The 16,104-nt window shown below is 36.8% G+C and overlaps 1 protein-coding gene across 2 annotated transcripts in view; it reads left to right on the forward strand.

Moving 5' to 3' along the window:
- The window catches only part of SCFD1 (sec1 family domain containing 1), a 45,599-nt gene that overhangs the window by 11,560 nt on the left and 17,935 nt on the right, over positions 1-16,104 (forward strand). For both annotated transcript variants that reach the window (XR_006177706.1, XM_042864836.1), the window contains exons 10-15: positions 1,692-1,791; positions 4,881-5,020; positions 5,893-5,983; positions 6,322-6,395; positions 7,430-7,511; positions 15,571-15,667. Coding sequence is in view for 1 of the 2 variants with exons in the window: in XM_042864836.1 (XP_042720770.1) it covers positions 1,692-1,791; positions 4,881-5,020; positions 5,893-5,983; positions 6,322-6,395; positions 7,430-7,511; positions 15,571-15,667 (584 nt within the window). In the remaining variant the exon portion in view is untranslated. The remainder of the gene's footprint in view (positions 1-1,691; positions 1,792-4,880; positions 5,021-5,892; positions 5,984-6,321; positions 6,396-7,429; positions 7,512-15,570; positions 15,668-16,104) is intronic.

A 16,104-nucleotide genomic window follows, 5' to 3' on the forward strand; every position in this document is an offset into this window, starting at 1 on the left:
AGTAATAACTGTATATTTTTATTGTTTATATTCCAGTTGTCTGTAAGATCTCACTAGGGTAAGTCACCGCTATATGATGAAAACCACAAGGATTAGGTTCAAATTGTGTACTAAAGTAGTTGTACTCCAAAGATTGCATATCTCTTAGTATAATTGGGTCGAAACTTACATGACTGAGACAGCGAGACAGAAATTATTTAATGAAGCAGGCAGTTCTGTTTGCCCTTTCATCATAGTCACATTGAAGTGCTGTTATATGTAGCTGCATTTCTGAGCATTTGTTAATCAACCTGTAGGTCTTTAAAAAAAAAGAAATACCCACTTTTTCACTTCTGAGCAGTAACCGTTGTAATGATGTCTGCTGATCTCTGTATCTACCAGAGGAGAGCTGCATAAGCAAGTTGGATGATTAGACAGTTAAGAGCTGTCGTGTATTTGAATCCTTTGAGGGGAAAGGAGAGTTGAGAAAAGATATTGCAGGTGCTTGGATGTGTCTGAAATTTGTTTTTAGTAGCCTCTCCATCATCCCTTTGCCTCCAGTTAGTTGAATACTTCACTGGCTGCCTTACAAAAGCACGTTATGGTAGTTTACGCTGTACTAAAAAGGTGAGGAGATCTATTAGGAAAACTGTAGCTGAAGGCAGAGGTTATAGTCTCCTAACTGGAAACAAAAATACCCAGTTTATTTTTTTTATTATGTGGATATTACAGATTTTTATCTCGTTCTGTGCAGAGCTTTGATTTAAAAAAAAAAAATAGCCACAAAGGTTGTGGGACAAAACGAAATGGGATTGAAAGCCTTTAGGAGAGAGAGCATTGCTGTTAAATTAGTTCCTTTATTTTTATGGGAACTTAATTTTTATGGAAATTGTAACCAGTGAACTTCCTTCAGGAGGGTAGCATGCTTTCCTGTTAGGATGGCATTATTACCCTCAGAGAAATCAAGCTGCAACATAAAGGAATTATGAGAACCTCCAACAGCTAAATGGTGGCTGATCTTGATTTTGCTTTCCCAGATGGCACAGGCCCTTGAGATTATGTATCTGCATGTAAATACTTATCCAGAGCATGGAATTGTCTGTCCAAATAATGTAGCCGTCACATTTACTGTAAGTTTTATGTTTGCTAGGGACACCAGTTGTCTTTCTGTCTCCACTGTTAATTTGTATATGGCCGTAACCCAAGATATTTTGGTGTTGTTTTTTTTTTTTTTTCCCCTCATAAAATGTGTTAATGATGTAGTTACAGAATTTCAGAAAGTAGTATTTTTTTCTTTACAGACTTGATATACAAGCAAAGAGTTAAAATAAAGTAAGGGAGTTGAGAGGCAGATTTTATGTTTGAAGTACATAATAGGATTAAGGTCAAGTGTGACCCACTCAGGTTCTTACAATATTGAATGCTTGTTTGAAACTCAGATGTGTATCCACTTGAGGAAGTATGTGTTAGTTAATAGTTAAAGGCTAGTAATTCTTTGGTGTTCTGATGTCTGCTTAGTATTTTTTCACTTGTTACAAAATACTGGCAGTGATCAGTCCCAGAAGCTTTGGGGAAGGCTGGTGGAATTCTTCAGTAGGAAGTTATGCTTTTAACTTAAAATGCAATGTAGAAGGTGGCTGATATCGCTCAGGATGTTACTGGGATGTTCTGAACGTATTTAAAGAAGTACTAATAAAGTGTCATCTTTTCAGCTTCCAAAGGCCCTTGTTAGTCCTTGTTGACAGAAACATAGATTTAGCAACTCCTCTACACCATACTTGGACATACCAAGCTTTAGTGCATGATGTTCTGGTAAGAACAAATCTGATTTTATTACCAAAAGTATCTTTTCACTCAGCTTGTTATTAAACGTAATACCAGATTCTCTCTTAACCCAAAATCTGTTTTACTTCTTTTATTTGAAAGTAGGTGGAAGGTTGGAGGATTGTTTGAGAAGGTTTCTTTAGCGATAACTTCTAAAGCTGTCAAAAATTTGAAATCTTGATATTATTATAAGATGCATAACTCAGCACACCTAGATTATTCCTCAGTAGTTCATAATCACTTTTTAACTGCAAATTCTGTACATTCAGTTCATTTTTGAAAAATATTTGTAATGAGTTTTAAAACTGATTTTAGTATTAGCTTGAATTTCCAGAAACATGTCTGTTTTACTCCACAAGATGTTGTGGACGCTCACTATAAACATGCCAAGTGGTACATGACCCTACTGTGAGAAGTGTAAAATGGGTTTATTTTTTTAAAAGCAAAGGTCACCTTTAAGCCTTTTCCTCGAGTATAAAACCAGTAGTGATGAGGCACTTGAATGAAAACAAATACTGTTTATTTGGGATTTGTCTATTTCATACATATTTACATCGTTAATAATACAAAAAAGGAGCAACAATAATTACTTTCTGGAGGCTTTTTTGGATTGTACAGTTAGTAATGCAAATCATTTTGGTATATAGCTTTGAGGAATAATTTGCTTTTATTATTGAGGCTGTTAAAGGAAGGTGTAAAATATATGCGTGCACCTATGTACATACAGTAATTTGTTTGTATGTGCCTTTAAATTCTATTTTATATACTTTATGCCTTGTGAGCAGTCCCTTCCTATTAACCTAAAGGATGGGATTTCTTTCAAGTGAACGTTTTTTGCCATTCTGTAGGACAAGCTGATATCAAAATGGTGGTTTGTGCTGTTTTTCTCCAGTAACTGTTGAACACTGAAGACTTTCAATTAGAAATATTGCATTTCTTCTGTTTGCTTTTGAGAGTCAGTGAAAGAATCGGGAATTGCTATTGCATAAAGTCAACACTTATTTCTGCTCATTGCCTGCAAGCCATTGAAGAGCAAATACTCAGTGACTAGCTAGTAAATACCTGCCACCTCCATGTGCCTCCTCATCAGCTGCTGGCTAGAGAAAGTTGTCTCATGGCCTGAGAATGCATTGGGTTGGACCTTGGTCCATCAAGAGGTCAGGTATTAAATATGTAGTGAAAACTGAGTGCTTACAGATATGGAGAGGTACTGGAATAACATGACAAGAATGGTCTGAGAATCATTGAATGTTTATCTGTTCAACGTAAGTTTCTGGAAGAACCTGTAAGTATTGTGTGCTGCTTCTCTTTTTTGACTGAGTTGACAGGATAACGTATTTCTTTAATGAAATTATTATCAAGTGGCCTATGATTCCATGTCAAGGCAAAACAAAAATTAATTTCAAAACCAGTTGAGTTATTCCCATTGAAGGCAATCATGACAGATTCTTCACTGATGGAGCATAATATTTTATTAAGTGACCATGTAGCCTCTCAGAAGGCCATGAATTGTAACTGGAAATATTACCAGGATGTTAATTATGTACATTTTATCTTCACGTTTGAAGCTCTTGGTTAAAATATCCCACAGGTTCTGTGAGGTGTTGAACTAAGTGCTAACTGAGCCACAAAGTGGAGTTCTGTGTCCTTTGAGATGATAACGGTGGTGTTTCTACACGTAAACAGACGTGTGCAGAGACCCACGTTTCGGACTAAAATACCCTTTGGGAGTGGTTACAGAAAAGTGGGAGGTACAGATAGAAGGCTTTTTAAAGACAGAATGTGGAGGTCAAATGAGGAGGAGTGGAATCAATAAGAACCGTTTTGGTAAAACTTGTAAATGCCAAACCTAACATGGAAACTTGGGTCACTGGTGAGTTAAATTGAGCCAAAACATAGATCTCCATTAAAAATTACAGCTGAGTTTTCAATTAAATGATTATTTTTCCCTTAACTTTTGTAGTGAACAAATTTACCTTAAAAATAGTCTAGTTTTACTAAAACCTTAATCTCATGCTGTGTAACATGAGATTTCTGCTCATTGGGCTGCATGTGTTTCCTTTGGGAAGTGACTTGGTTTTTCTTCTGTTCTGGCATGGATAGCTTGAAATGGAATTCTGGAAGTGTGAGCTGTGCCAGCTGATAACTAGAAAAGTTCTTAAATGGTTTTTATTTGACAGTTGCACTTACAATGAGAATAACAAGTTTTATTTCTGGAAAAAATACATATTTTAAAAAATTCTTGACACTTCCAATGAAGTCAATATTTTAACTCCTTTAGTCATTGTTTTACAAGAGATCACCTGTGAAATTGCAAATGTACTTCGGAGGGTTTAGAATAAAGTTGGCATGTGGGGTTCTTGCTCATCTCTGTGTTGAAAATTAGGGGTTATGCTGCAGAAAGCACAGAGCTGTCATTGGCAAAAGTAATGGGGAAAATGAACAAAAAGCACACAGGGAAGCAAGCAATGATAATATTGTATGGGAACATAACTCTGTCATCTTCCTGAAAGATGTAGATCCTAGATCTGCATATCTGTGTAGTAGAGAAGAATGTGTGAAGAATGTTCACATAAATAGTCCTTCCAGTAGGTACTGCTGACTAGATATTGTTGGGAGCTTCCTCGCAACTCTGTTAAATTTGCTGCAATTTTTTTTTTTTGCAATTGTGTAAGTGGAATTCAACCTTAGAAATCTTTTTTTGTTTACAACGAAGATTTCCATTACTTTAAGGTTTCGACCTGAGTATTTAGAGCTTCGTTATTACCAAATAACCTATTTTCTGTATGGGAAACATTATTCCTGTCATTTCATTTTAAGAAGATTTGAGAGTTTTTCAGAAGTGCAACTAATTTTGGAGGTCTTGCATTACAGTCATTATTACCAGCGAACTGTTGACTGTCATCTTGGGAAATTTTAATTTAATGCTGTGTGAGTAGCTTTTCCAGTTTAAAAAAAAAAAAAAAAAAAAAAAAATTCTTGAAGATAATTGTCTGAATATAGAAGGCTGATTAAATGATAAATTAAATGATTAAATGTCAAATATTTGCAAAACATTCCTTTTCTTTTTCCCTCAGGATTTCCATTTGAATAGAGTTAACTTGGAAGAATCAACAGGAGCAGAAGGTACTCCAGCAGGTGCTAGACCTAAGAAAAAAAATAAGAAATCCTATGATTTAACTGCATCTGATAAATTTTGGCAGAAGCATAAGGGCAGGTAAGCTGTATTAGATACAAAAGTGATGTGGTATTTGCTTGATCGGATCTTATGGTAGGATTTCCTTAGTTTTGTTTGACTGTGATGACATATGATTAAATACTACAGATGAGGCTCACAAATTGGAGCGTGTGCTTGGGAGTTGTGTGGTAGGTTTCAATTTTAATTTTTTTTTTACTTTTTGTAATTGACTTAGCTATTTAAATCTGATTTTACCTGCACAAACAGCAGGATTGGAGTACAGACATAACTGTCCTTAGTTAGGAAGCACAAAAAGAAAAATGAATGTATGCAGTCTTCACTCTTATTCAGATAAGAAATACCTTTACAAAGTTCTGTCTGCCTGCTTATTATGCTGCTGTTATTTATTTATTTATTTATTTAAGGGTTATTGCTTTTAAAGAAAGAATGTGATTAATATGGCTTGTCCTGTGTGTTTTGCTGGGCTTTAAATTTTAAAGGGAGAATTCTCTACGTGTAAAATTACTTCCTTTAGTGAATTTTAAGATGAATAAAAATAATGAGGTGAATATAAATTCTGAGTATTCTTTCATGTTGTTATAATTCTATTTTTAAGTTTCTTTGGACAGGCTTTTTTTTAATAGAAGGATCATTGTCCATATTCATTCCATCATTCATTGTATTTGCTTTTTGTTACGGAGCACAAAACCGTTTATCAGAGTACATGTATGTAGTTACTGCTTTCAGTAATTGCTTAGAAAGTCAAACATAAAACATCATTATTTTCACATATTTGGTAATGTTAATGTATTGGTATTTCTGAAATACGTTTTCAACATCACCTTGATTATAGGATGTTCTTGAAATGATTTGTGGATCTTAACTGAGCCTAATGCAGAGTATTACATTAGTCCTTTTCCAGAGGTAGCTGAATCTGTCCAACAAGAACTGGAATCCTACAGAGCCCAAGAAGATGAAGTCAAAAGACTTAAAAGTATAATGGTATGGCTGACCTCATGCTTTTCATTTGAAGACTAATAGGACTTTCATATTTCCTAGCCCCCTCTGCTAGCCAACAACCAAAAATGTCAGTGCATGCTAAGTTTTAGGTGTAATGTGAACTTAGATGTAGGACTAGGAGTGCCATAATTCATTAGAAGGTTCAACTTCTTGCATGTATTGGCATTAAATTTACATAATTTCCTTTATTGTAAAACACAGTCCAGACATTAATATCACTATGAGAAAATTGGTCCAAAATGCACGGACTGTATTTCTGTGTATCATCTTCATACTCAATTATTTTCATTTTTCTTTACAAACCATTGTGCAAAAACTAGGGCATAGAAGGGGAGGATGAAGGAGCAATAAGCATGCTTTCTGACAATACGGCTAAGCTTACTTCAGCTGTTAGGTAAGTAGTCAATATTGCATAATTTTTTAATTGGTTGGGAACTATTTTTAATTCTTTCATTCTTAGTATCCTTTTAAATAAATATTTTTTAAAAAAGACTATTCAGCTCATTAATAAAACATAGATGCTGCATTATTCTGATTCAAGACAGCACGTCTTCCACCAGGTCTTCTGCATGCTGCTTCAACAGCGTGTGTTTGATAGTGCTCTAAACATAGAATCATAGAATGGCCTGGGTTGAAAAGGACCTCAAAGATCATCTGGTTTCAAACCCCCTGCCAAGGGGCCTTGAAATGTTTCATCAGCAGCAATGCTGAGTAACAAAAGTGCATCATAGATTTGCTTGCATTCTTTCACCACAAAAGCATCAACTATCTCTGCATTCCTTCCTTAGAAGAAAGTTAAAGAAGTCCACTTCCCAAAGCAACTCCTTGCTTTGTACAGTGGAACTGATTACATTTTGTGTCATGTAGCTACTGTGACATCTCTTGGCAAAATTATAGTTCCTTCTTAAGAACGCTGTATGGGAAGCTTACTTTCCTGCTCCTGGTTACCTAACTTTTTGAATGACACTAAAAATCTGAGAGTTAGACTTGTTCCTAATCATGAATCTGTTTTTCATTCCATTAGTTAGCATATTATTTGATAATTCTTTGATTCTTTGACATTATTTGATGTTCTTTTGCAGTGATTTGACAGATATTGAAACTTTAATCTGTATCAAAAATGAACTAAATGTTGATTATGTAAACCATAATTTTAATATATGATTTGTTTAGGTAAGAAGGGCAAATACCTGTTGTTGATCATGAGCTTTTGATAGGAATACTAAATTGCCCGTGTTGTTTGTATTTTTTTTACTAATCAAGATAAAAAGTGTGTGGATTACTTTGCTTTATTTGGGATTCATTAGATCTATATTTTGAAATGTTTTAGTTAAACTGCACTGTATTCCATAATTTTTCTGTAGCAAGTATGCACAATTCAACTAATTGCTGCAACTCAGCAGATTAGTTTGTATTTAATCTTTTCAGCTCTCTTCCAGAACTTCTGGAAAAGAAGAGGCTCATTGATCTGCATACAAATGTTGCAACAGCTGTTTTGGAGCATATAAAGGTAAGATGTCTCTCTGAGTTCAGCTTTCTATGAGTTAATTGTATTCCTTACCTGGAGAAAAATACATGAGCAAGTGAAGTGACATGTAAAAAAAAAAAAAAAAAAGTGAGCTTTCTGAACTGTATGAACCCTTTCGTAAATCACAATATAACATTACCTAGTGTTGAAGGTTAAGGAGGAATGAATTTTGCATATCTATGTGTGAGAAGTGAGGTAAACGCCCTTTTCATTGTTTTGGAATTTACCACTCTACTCTTGTTTTGTTTTTTACTATGATGGCCATAACCTTTATTGGGCTGAAATCTTTCTAAATTAAGTTTATGAAAAAAGTGTTTGGTTTATTTTTGGGACATGTCATGGCCAATTATGACTGAAGTCTAAGCACTAATGTTATGTTCATTATGTGCTTTATGCACTTGTCAAAAGAATACTGTTCACCAAATGAAAGTGATATCCAGAGATGTGGCAATAATGACGCAAGTTACCAAACTAGTCTTTTCAGCAGGGTCTGTGTTAAATGTCTTCTGTGTTATTTGTACTCTTAGGAAAGGTATTTCTTCACTTTTCTGTTTGTCTGCTGCTCTTTTATCAGGGCACTTGCAGATAGTTTTGTATCAGGTAAAGACTTTGGTTATTACTCAGGTAATCTTGAAGATACATCTACTTCCACAGTAGACCAAGAGAAATTATAGGTGAGACTTTAAGAAACAGTGCATTATTTTCTAGAAAGTGATTCAGGCACCAAGTGTCGTTGGAAAGTAGTTTAGAAAATGTTATCCATGCTATTTAAAAGTGATGGAATGCAGCGTGTTCTGAAGACTACTTCAGCACTCGTCAAGTGTGTGAGGTGCATCCTCAGTTATTACTGCTGCTGAACTTTTTCTTAACCAAGCTCTATGAATGAATTTGATCTGAATTTTAAGATATAGAACAAAATACAGAATAGTTTTAAGGTAAAAGGCACCTACAAAAATTGAATCCAACTATCAGACTACATTAGGACTGATCCAAACTTAAAGCATACGTTAAAAGCATTATCCAAATGCCTCTTAAACATGGACAATCAGGGGGCCATCAACCAGATTTTCAAGAGGTCTGTTCCAGAGTCTGACTGCCCATTCAGTAAGTTCTTCCTAGTGTCTAGTCTGAACTTGGTTGAACATGGTTTTGAGCAATGTACAGGCATCCTGTCTCCAGGGAGAAAAGCTGAGCACCTCCTTCCTTCTCTCCACTCTCCTTCTCTTCTCTTTTCCTCCCCAGGAAGTTGTAGAGGGCAGTAAGCTTGGAGAAAAGGAGGCTGATCTTAACAAACCCAATGCTTTGACAGAAATGATACACCCATACTTATATGAGTTTTTAGGACAGAAGCCAGATTTCAGAGCAGCATATGGAATAGAAATAACAGCAGTTCTGATAAACAGTGTCGTCTTGGCAAAAGTCTGAATTGGGATGTATTTGTTCGTTCTTGATTAGGTGTCACTGAGATACTTTCCTGTCACCTTGAGTTGTCTTTCTGCAGCAGCCTTCTGCTAGCCTTAGTCTCCCTTCTCTGACGGGAGCCTGCCACTAGAGAGCTCCCAGGGAGCAGGGATCAATTTATCCATAAATGATTCTTAATTCTTATTCTGCAGAGCGCTCTGTACTTTTTATTACAGACCTATAGAAGACGGGGAGACAAATAAGCACATAGTTTCTTCAGTACATTGATGATGCGTGTCTCTATCATTGTTTCTTTGCTTTAGAAAGGATCACTTCCTTCTCCAAACACTTAGGAACTAACTAAACTCAGACTAATGCAGAAACAATTTTTATTATTTTTTTCCACTGAAACTTACCTACACAGGAGTATTTTCCCTAAATGATTGTAAAATTCCTCCCAGTTGCTTTGTGCTGTTTTTTGTTTTTTTTCTCTCCTTTTCGATCTCTAGAGTGACAAAAAAATACCCATGCAAGGTGGGCAAGTTTAAAGTACAGGATGGTATGTTACTGTGTGCATTTCTCAGAAATACTTTCACCACAAAAATACATCTCAGCCAGTACTTTTTAAAGAAAGTCTCATGATACTTTGAGGCAGTACTGCAGTGTGTTTTATGTGAGGTTAAAAGAGAAACCAGACCAGGATAAGAGGAAGATACGTTTTTGGGCACATGTACAGGTCACGAGGATCTAGTAAGGCACTACACTTGTTTTCAGGTTATTTTCACTTTCACTTTGATCTGGAAGCACATTCAGACTCTAAAATAGATTCTCTGCATTGTCAGTTATGGTTTTTACTACAGTAAATATGAGTGTTTTTATTCTTGCAGGTGTGAGAATCAGTGCAAAGAATGCTATGAGACCTGCTCTAGTTAGCCTAAGTGAGTTTAATTTCTCTTACATCATATTTTAGTGCTCAGTTTACATCTTCTTTCCATGTGGTCTTGGATAATGTTCTAAGACGCAGCCAGAGGAAACCAGAAGTGAATCACATGCTCAAGGGTCCTGGCAGTTTTCTGGCATATTTAAATATTTAGTGAAATGATAGAAAGAATGCATCACTTTCTTCACTAAGTGAACCATCGGCTATTTATTGTCAGTGCTTAGAACAAATTCATAGAATCATAGAATCATAGAATCACTAAGGTTGGAAAAGACCTAAAAGATCACCCAGTCCAACCGTTCACCTATTCCCAATAGCTCCCACTAAATCATGTCCCTCAACACAACATCCAGCCTTTCCTTGAACACCCCCAGGGTCGGTGATTCCACCACCTCCCTGGGCAGTCCATTCCAGTGCCTGACCACCCTTTCTGAAAAGTAATACTTCCTCATGTCCAGCCTGAATCTCCTCTGCCGTAGCTTGAAGCCATTCCCCCTGGTCCTATCACTAATGACACGAGAGAAGAGGCCGACCCCCAGCTCACTACAACCTCCCTTCAGGAAGTTATAGAGAGCAATAAGGTCTCCCCTGAGCCTCCTCTTCTCCAGGCTGAACATTCCCAGCTCCTTCAGCCTCTCCTCATATGGCCTGTGTTCCAGACCCCTCACCAGCTTTGTTGCCCTTCTTTGAACACGTTCCAGGGCCTCAATATCTTTCTTGCAGTGAGGGGCCCAAAACTGGACACAGTACTCGAGGTGCGGCCTCACGAGTGCTGAATATAGGGGAACAATCACCTCTCTGCTCCTGCTTGCAACACTGTTTCTGATGCAAGCCAGGATGCCATTGGCCTTCTTGGCCACCTGGGCACACTGTCGGCTCATGTTCAGCCAAGCATCAATCAATTCGTCTTCGTTATGCATTGATTCTTCTCTGAAGATGCTGGTAGCTGATACATTTAAGTCTAGAATTGCTGATAATCTCTCTCTAGCTACTGTGGAGTTTCAAGTAATGCCTGTCTTTGCGTGTCTGCCTCACACAGATGCTCACATTAGTGAAGAATGTTAAATTATGGCACGTACACTTACGCTTTTCTAAAATACCCATTAGCGAGAGGGATAGTTGTTAATCTTGCTGGAATTTTATATAGTTTTAAGTATTGAATTTCTATGCAAATTACTAGCAGTGATAGATTACTGACCCTTGTTTGGTTTGGGTTTTGTTGAATCCCCATGTAATTTTCTTACCACGCTTCTCCAGTTTTGCTTGATTTCAAGATCTGATGCTGTGAAGGATTCCGTTATCTGCATGGCCTTCCAAATTAACCATTTCATATTTTTTAATGGAATCCCACTATTTTAATGGTTCTTTTGTAAAACAGGTCATGTTTCTGTCTTACCACAGGAACAAGAAAGTGTACACAGCTAAATATTTATGTCATAGTGGTCTGGGTCATTTTTCTGTAATTCAGCACAGATGATTAAGTTACTTCCCAGCAAATAAGTTTTTTTTCTGAGTTCAATTGTATTGCCCTTTCTGTCATTATCTTGTGGGTAGTTGTGTACAGCTCAGTAAGAGGGAAATGGCTGTGTAGCTGCTGCTCCCAGCTTTCTAGAGTGCCTCTGCCTCTTGAAAGGAGCAGACTAAGCCAATTTGTTGCAGGAGGTATCCAACATTTAAACAAATTATACAGCCACAATTTGATTCATTATGGAATTGATTGATGTCATTAATTCACTACAATTACAAGAGTGATTAATTCACTTTGCTAAATCTTAACATAAATCAGGTACCTTTCAAAATTCAGATTTCACTCAGCAACAAGTAGTAGTCAGTAAGCATCTCTGAACCTTGAGGAGTAACTCAGAGAAGCATTCCAGACCTGAGGGGATTGCTACTGCACAGCACACTGCTTCTGCAAGGAGAGCTCAAATCAGGCTTTCTCTGGCTGCTGTACTTAGAAGGTAAAGTGATTAGTCCTAGTCAGAATATCTTCAGTGTTTTTCATTGTTTCCCTCTGAGCCCTGTTATCAATAAACGTGATGACATCCATCACACTTCAGTTACCTGGCTAGCCTCACTCACTCCATTGACTTCTGTGGGGCTGTTATTTCAGGTTGTTTTCTGTCAATGTTTTTGAGAAATTCCCTCCAGGAAGTTAAAATATGATATTTTTTTTTTTTCTTTTTCTGCATATTCTCTCTCTCCCTTTCTCTAAAAGGAAGTATCTCAGTAAAGAGGATAGGAGAACCTCATAATGACCTTCTAGGATGTTTCAGTTAATCCTCCTTTTCCCCTTTTCTGCCTTAAAAATGAAGGAATTTTATGCTTGTTTTGGAGTCCTGTGCTCAGGTGGAGATTTTGGTGCATTTCAGTAACTTATTTGAAAATAAATTTTGGCTTCATAACAAATTGTTTTTAAAGATGCTAAGTTGAAAGCTTTCACAAATATTAAATAAATAAAGAAGCTGAAATGTGGAGCTTTAATTACAATAGAGATCCTGTCCCTTAACTGGAAATGAGAAAGGTCATTGAATGGTGTTAGAGTGGAATAAGATGTTACATTAGGAAATGAAGAGCAGGAGGCAGAAAGGAATGTAAATGTAAACGCGTCTTTATTTTTCTTCACCTTGCTATCCAGCTTGGCAGCCATAAGGACCTCTTTCTTGCTGTCTTGTCTTGTTGAATCTACAGGATTGTTTAGCTCCCGTTCCCCAGCTTTTACTCTTGGCATGTCTGAGAGTTTGTCATTGAGTGAGAAAAATGGCACTTTCCTCTAAACCGGGACATCTGCTTCTTATCAGCACTTTTTGGAGTAGTTGGCTCTTTGGGAAGTAACTGTCTCATTGATATGACATATCTGGGAAATCTGTCAAAAGGTAACTCGTAGTGTTTGTGGCTTTTCAGTAATCCTATGAAATTTTACTTGGTGTCCATCTAATTCCTCACATACCTGCATAAGAAAACTACTGCCCTAATGAGCACTTTCTCTGTAACGTTAGTTAGTCACCTGCTGATGAGAAAACTGAGTGGACTCACTGTATAGATCCATATCAGTAGGTGTGTGTGTGTTGTGTACTGTGGGCAAACATAAAGGAGGTGAGTTTTTTAGGATTGTCAGTTTTCTTTTTGTGAAGAGTGCGAAGTTCATGCTTCAAAAACCACTGTCCCAAATTTTGCAGAGTAAGTATGTAACTGCCATTAATATTTCTGTTCACGCTCTAAGTACTGTGGCTGTATGCAGCCAGTGAGTTTTCTTTGCTGCAGTTACTCTGTTTTTCCCTACCCAAACAGTCAGAAAGTAGCACAGAGTTGGGAAGAATTTTAAGCAGTTTGCAATGAAAATGAGTTAAGAATTGTAAATCTACTCTTACAATTTGAAGTATCTCATGTTTAAATTATTTTATTTAGAAATTGACCTGTAGACAAATATTTTGAGTTAACATATTTGTTTTATGTTGTAGAGTTTTACATGCCATCTGAATAAGTTTGTCTTAAATGAAACACCAGCTAAGATAATACAGGCACTGCCAAATTCAACAATAATGTATTTATCTTAATGAGATGAAGTTTCCAGATTTTGTGGAATCCTTTGTTAGTTGGATGCCTTTTGTCTGGGAAAAATATTTTAAACCTAAAGACATTGATTTTAACTCCTTGTAAGGAACTTAAATTTACTTAAAACACAAAAGGAAGTGAATATAATGCAAAGTCTGGAAAAAAACATAGTGGCTTCTTTGCAGTTGTTTTTTGTCTCTAGAGACAGTTAAGAAAGCTTATAATGCAAATTAGAGTTGTCCAGTCTTGTGGAGACAGGTCACATGTGGAACATGTCTGACATGCCAGATATCAAATTGCATCTGAATGAAACACCTGGAAAAAAGCTGGCAGTTCCTGTCTGTTGTCTGTACAGTAGTGTAGCATAGCCACTATCATTGGTTTACCTTTCAGCTGAGTAAGGTATGATCAATGCCTTACAGTGGTGTAACTGTGGCTGTGAGTACCCTCCTAATATGAGTACAAGGCAAATACAGCTTTGAGAGAAGCTCTGCGTCTTTTTGGTTTTTTTCTCATTCCACACAACTTTTATGTAATGCCAGTCGCAGTGACAAACAAAATAAGATATTCTTCTACCTCTAGAAGTAGCAAGTGATCAATTCTGAGTTCATGGAAACTGCTGCAGAGATAGAGCTTATTAAAATATCCCTGAGTACGAGCTTCTACAAAGGCTGAATTAAATTGAGGTGGTGTTCTGTAAGAAACTGCTCTTCACAATGTGTTGGGTAGATAGTAATGAGAAGTAGGAGTTTTATGTGTGTGATGCTGTAAGGCAAGTGGCTGCCTGCATAAGCTGACTGCCAACAATTTTCAATAGTAAAATACTCTTGTGACTTTTTATTTCGTATTCTCATCCCTAACTCGTACTATACTCAAATGTGAAATATCCTGATTTTCTTTTCTCTTTCCTTCTTATCTTTGTTTTTTTTTTTAATTATTATTATTTTTAATTTCCTTATTTGTGTTCTTAGGAATAATTGTAGTAGGATTCAGAAGCAAGTGAGACTTTCACTGTTTTTCTGTTGCTGCCATTAGAACAACCACTGCACTGGGTTAAAAGGTGCCATAGCAATTTTTCATGCCTCAGCAACATCGGGCAGAAAATGTTCAGAATCTGTTAACCTGAGGAGAAAGTGTGGTGACTCGTGCCTTACTCTGCTAACGCCATTTCAGTCTCCTAGTGACCACAGCGTGGAGCTGAAATGCTTCCAAGGCAGTGAGATGGAGATCCACTCTACCAGTCTCCTTCTGGAGTCATTGCACAGCAGCATTCCTATAGCCTGAATGTGTTCAACAGGATTTAGTTAGTGGCCAGAAGTTAAGGCTTTGTAAGCTGAGCCATTGTAATGTTTGCTGTAATTCTACATTTTAATAAAAAAAACTGTGATGGAACATTAGGTTTCTAAATCAGTGCTGGAATGCATTCTTCTGTGTTCAGATTGAAACTGATCAGATGTGCAAAGCCTGGCGGTCTGTGCACATGCACTGAGTGCTGTCAGTAGTTGCATGGCCATTCCATAGAGCTTTTGCAGTAGCTGTGGTGTCCTCCCTAAAAAAGGATTTTCACAATTTGGTCTGCATGCTCTCGTAATCTGTCACAATAAGGCGTTGTATATTTAGAGACTTTTTTTTTCAGTGTTAGCCAGGTGACCTAATTATGAAGTGTTCCATCTTTATTGAAATAGCTCATTCATACCAACAGACCTTCAGATTTGAAAAGAAAGCTCCCAGTCTTATCTGGGATGATGCTGTAGTGGATTTAGGAATTTCCTGCTTGTCTACATTGAGTACTTGTCTCATTGACTGAGAGACTTCATGTTCAGCATAATTTGACACTATGTATGATGGCATGAAGTTTGCAGCTGCGGCAAAAGTAGAGTTTCAAACAAAGCTCCTCTTCCAGTCTAGTATTTGTACATCGGACCTCCCTTGCTTAACTTGCATTTTCACTTCTACTGTGAGAGTAGTGTCAATTTTCTGAGGTTGATAATGGCAAGCATTATTTTTTTTTCTGGTGATTTATTTAAAAACTTTTTTTTTTTAAACAGTTGTGATGACTAAAACCTTTTGAAGAGGAAAGAAATATTTGTCACAGTATGAAGAATCAGTTACAGTTAATAAATTGTAATGTTTATTCTTACACAGACTAGAAAACTGGATGTGTATTTTGAATACGAGGAAAAAATAATGAGCAAATCTACTCTGGATAAATCTCTGCTGGACATGATTTCTGACCCAGATGGTGAGTACTTTAAATCTGAACTTGGTATCAACATGCTTTGAGATGCAATAAGCATGTGCTATAACTTTGTGGACGGTAAAGAGCGTATGTGTGTTGCAAGCTGTGCAGCTTTATAAAGGAAACAGCTTGTCATTGATTCCAGTAGTGGTCTGGCGTGTTTATTAATAGGGGGAGTTATATATTAAAAAAATGGTGACTTTTGCAGTTCTACAAAAATCCATTTCTAATTCTGTGTTGCTGAAGGCTGTAAGATTTTAACTTCCTTGCTTCTCAAGCATTTACTAATACAGTGTGGAATTGTGTGTTCTGAACAGCGCTGGTTCTTTAGAATCCCACGCATCATTAAAGCCAGAATGGAACAGGGCATTTCACTGGATTTGCTTAGATAAAGGGGCAGTAGTGTAGGTAGGTAGCCTTTGCTTGGAGGTTGGGGAGGG

This window comes from Lagopus leucura, unplaced genomic scaffold, assembly GCF_019238085.1.
Source record: "Lagopus leucura isolate 7727_CA_CO unplaced genomic scaffold, USGS_WTPT01 Super-Scaffold_1, whole genome shotgun sequence".
NCBI lineage: Eukaryota > Metazoa > Chordata > Aves > Galliformes > Phasianidae > Lagopus > Lagopus leucura.